The 1,455-nt window shown below is 36.6% G+C and overlaps 1 protein-coding gene across 1 annotated transcript; it reads right to left on the bottom strand.

Moving 5' to 3' along the window:
• Positions 1 to 578: 578 nt before the first annotated feature.
• On the bottom strand, positions 579 to 975 carry LOC130867328 (60S ribosomal protein L36a-like). Its single transcript, XM_057759186.1, has one exon. It carries the CDS (start codon positions 936 to 938, stop codon positions 618 to 620), a length of 321 nt encoding a protein of 106 aa, XP_057615169.1. The 5' UTR covers positions 939 to 975; the 3' UTR covers positions 579 to 617.
• Positions 976 to 1,455: the final 480 nt, after the last annotated feature.

Below are 1,455 nucleotides of genomic sequence, written 5' to 3'. Positions count from 1 at the left end.
TTTCTGATCTCTCATCATACCAGTCAGACGAAAATGAAAATATAGCATAATCAGTCACTTCTCACTTGTAAAATGTGAATATGTTTTCCCAACTGAATCAATTATTTTTATGTAATGTAGATATATAAATATGTATATATATTTATATGTACATAAATACATTTATGAAGAGTAACTGCAGAGGCCTTGAAATGAGAATTATATAGAATCAAATTATCTGACCAATGTTGCCCATCATCCCCAATGCACAGGAAGTATTGAAAATACACCACCAAGAGCTTGGAGAGGAAAAACTGAAATGGAAGGAATGAGAAAAAGAGAGATAAGAATGAAGTTACTTGGTGATATGTTACTAAGAACCATGAATTTATCTGAAATCTTAGATTTTGTTGTATTTGTGGTTTCATCATGAAATTTTTATCAAGATGGAGTAATATTCTGTAAACATTTATATCATATTCAAGTTTAAAAATTATACATTAGTATAAATAGTAATGTTTCCTTAAACATATTTAAGTCATGTCAATATAAATCATGTTACTCTACTATATTCTAAACTTTTCTTTTTTTTTTTGAGTGAAAGCTCATGATTTTATTGTCTTCATAACAAGGTCAGCTTAGAACTGGATCACTTGGCCCTTTCTCTTCTTATCACCACCCAGTTCAAAATGCTTGCATCTCTTAATAGCCAGCATCCTCTTACATCTGCAGTTGGGCTCCACACATTCCAGTCTCAGCACAATCTTCTTTGTAGTTTTCGCCTTTTTGTGGAAAATAGGCTTAGTCTGCCCACCATAGCCACTCTGTTTCCTGTCATAACGCCGCTTTCCCTGGGCATACAAAGAATCTTTGCCCTTCTTGTACTGGGTCACTTTGTGGGGTTGGTGCTTGCCACATTTCTTGCAGAATGTCCGGCGGGTCTTAGGAACGTTCACCATGTTGGCGGGTGCGATATCGGCACAGAAAGAAAGAGGGAAGGCCAGAAAACCTATTCTAAACTTTTCTAATGGGTGCCAAGCTCAGTATAAGAGACAGAATCATAATTTTGTGTAGAAACTAGTAAAAGCATGTTTGTAATTGAATTCTACCCCACTTGAAACTGAACAGAATTTGAAACTAAACACTCTTCATTTGCTATGGGACAATGGTCTGTACCCTGTCAATTATATTTTAATAAAATGCTGATTGGCCAGTAGCCAGGTAAGAAGTATAGGTAAAACAACCAAGTAGGAAGTAGAGGTGGGGTGATGACAACAGGAGAATGCTGGAAAGAAGTTCTTTCTGCAGTCGTGACCCAGCCTCAGAAGAAGCAAGATTTGACTAGCACAGAGAAGAATTATTGGCTAATATAAGTTATGAGTTAATAGGAAGCCTGCGCTAACGGGCCAATAATTTGATAACTAATGCAGACCTCCGTGTGATTCTTTGAGACTTAACTGCTGGAACCGGGCAGGA

This window comes from Chionomys nivalis, chromosome X, assembly GCF_950005125.1.
Source record: "Chionomys nivalis chromosome X, mChiNiv1.1, whole genome shotgun sequence".
NCBI lineage: Eukaryota > Metazoa > Chordata > Mammalia > Rodentia > Cricetidae > Chionomys > Chionomys nivalis.
The sequence above is the reverse complement of the archived record's forward strand: the minus strand, read 5'-3'. Positions and strand labels throughout refer to the sequence as shown.

Excerpts from the sequence above, each read along its gene's own strand:
- LOC130867328 (XM_057759186.1), bottom strand. The coding sequence starts at position 938 with ATGGTGAACGTTCCTAAGACCCGCCGGACATTCTGCAAGAAATGTGGC.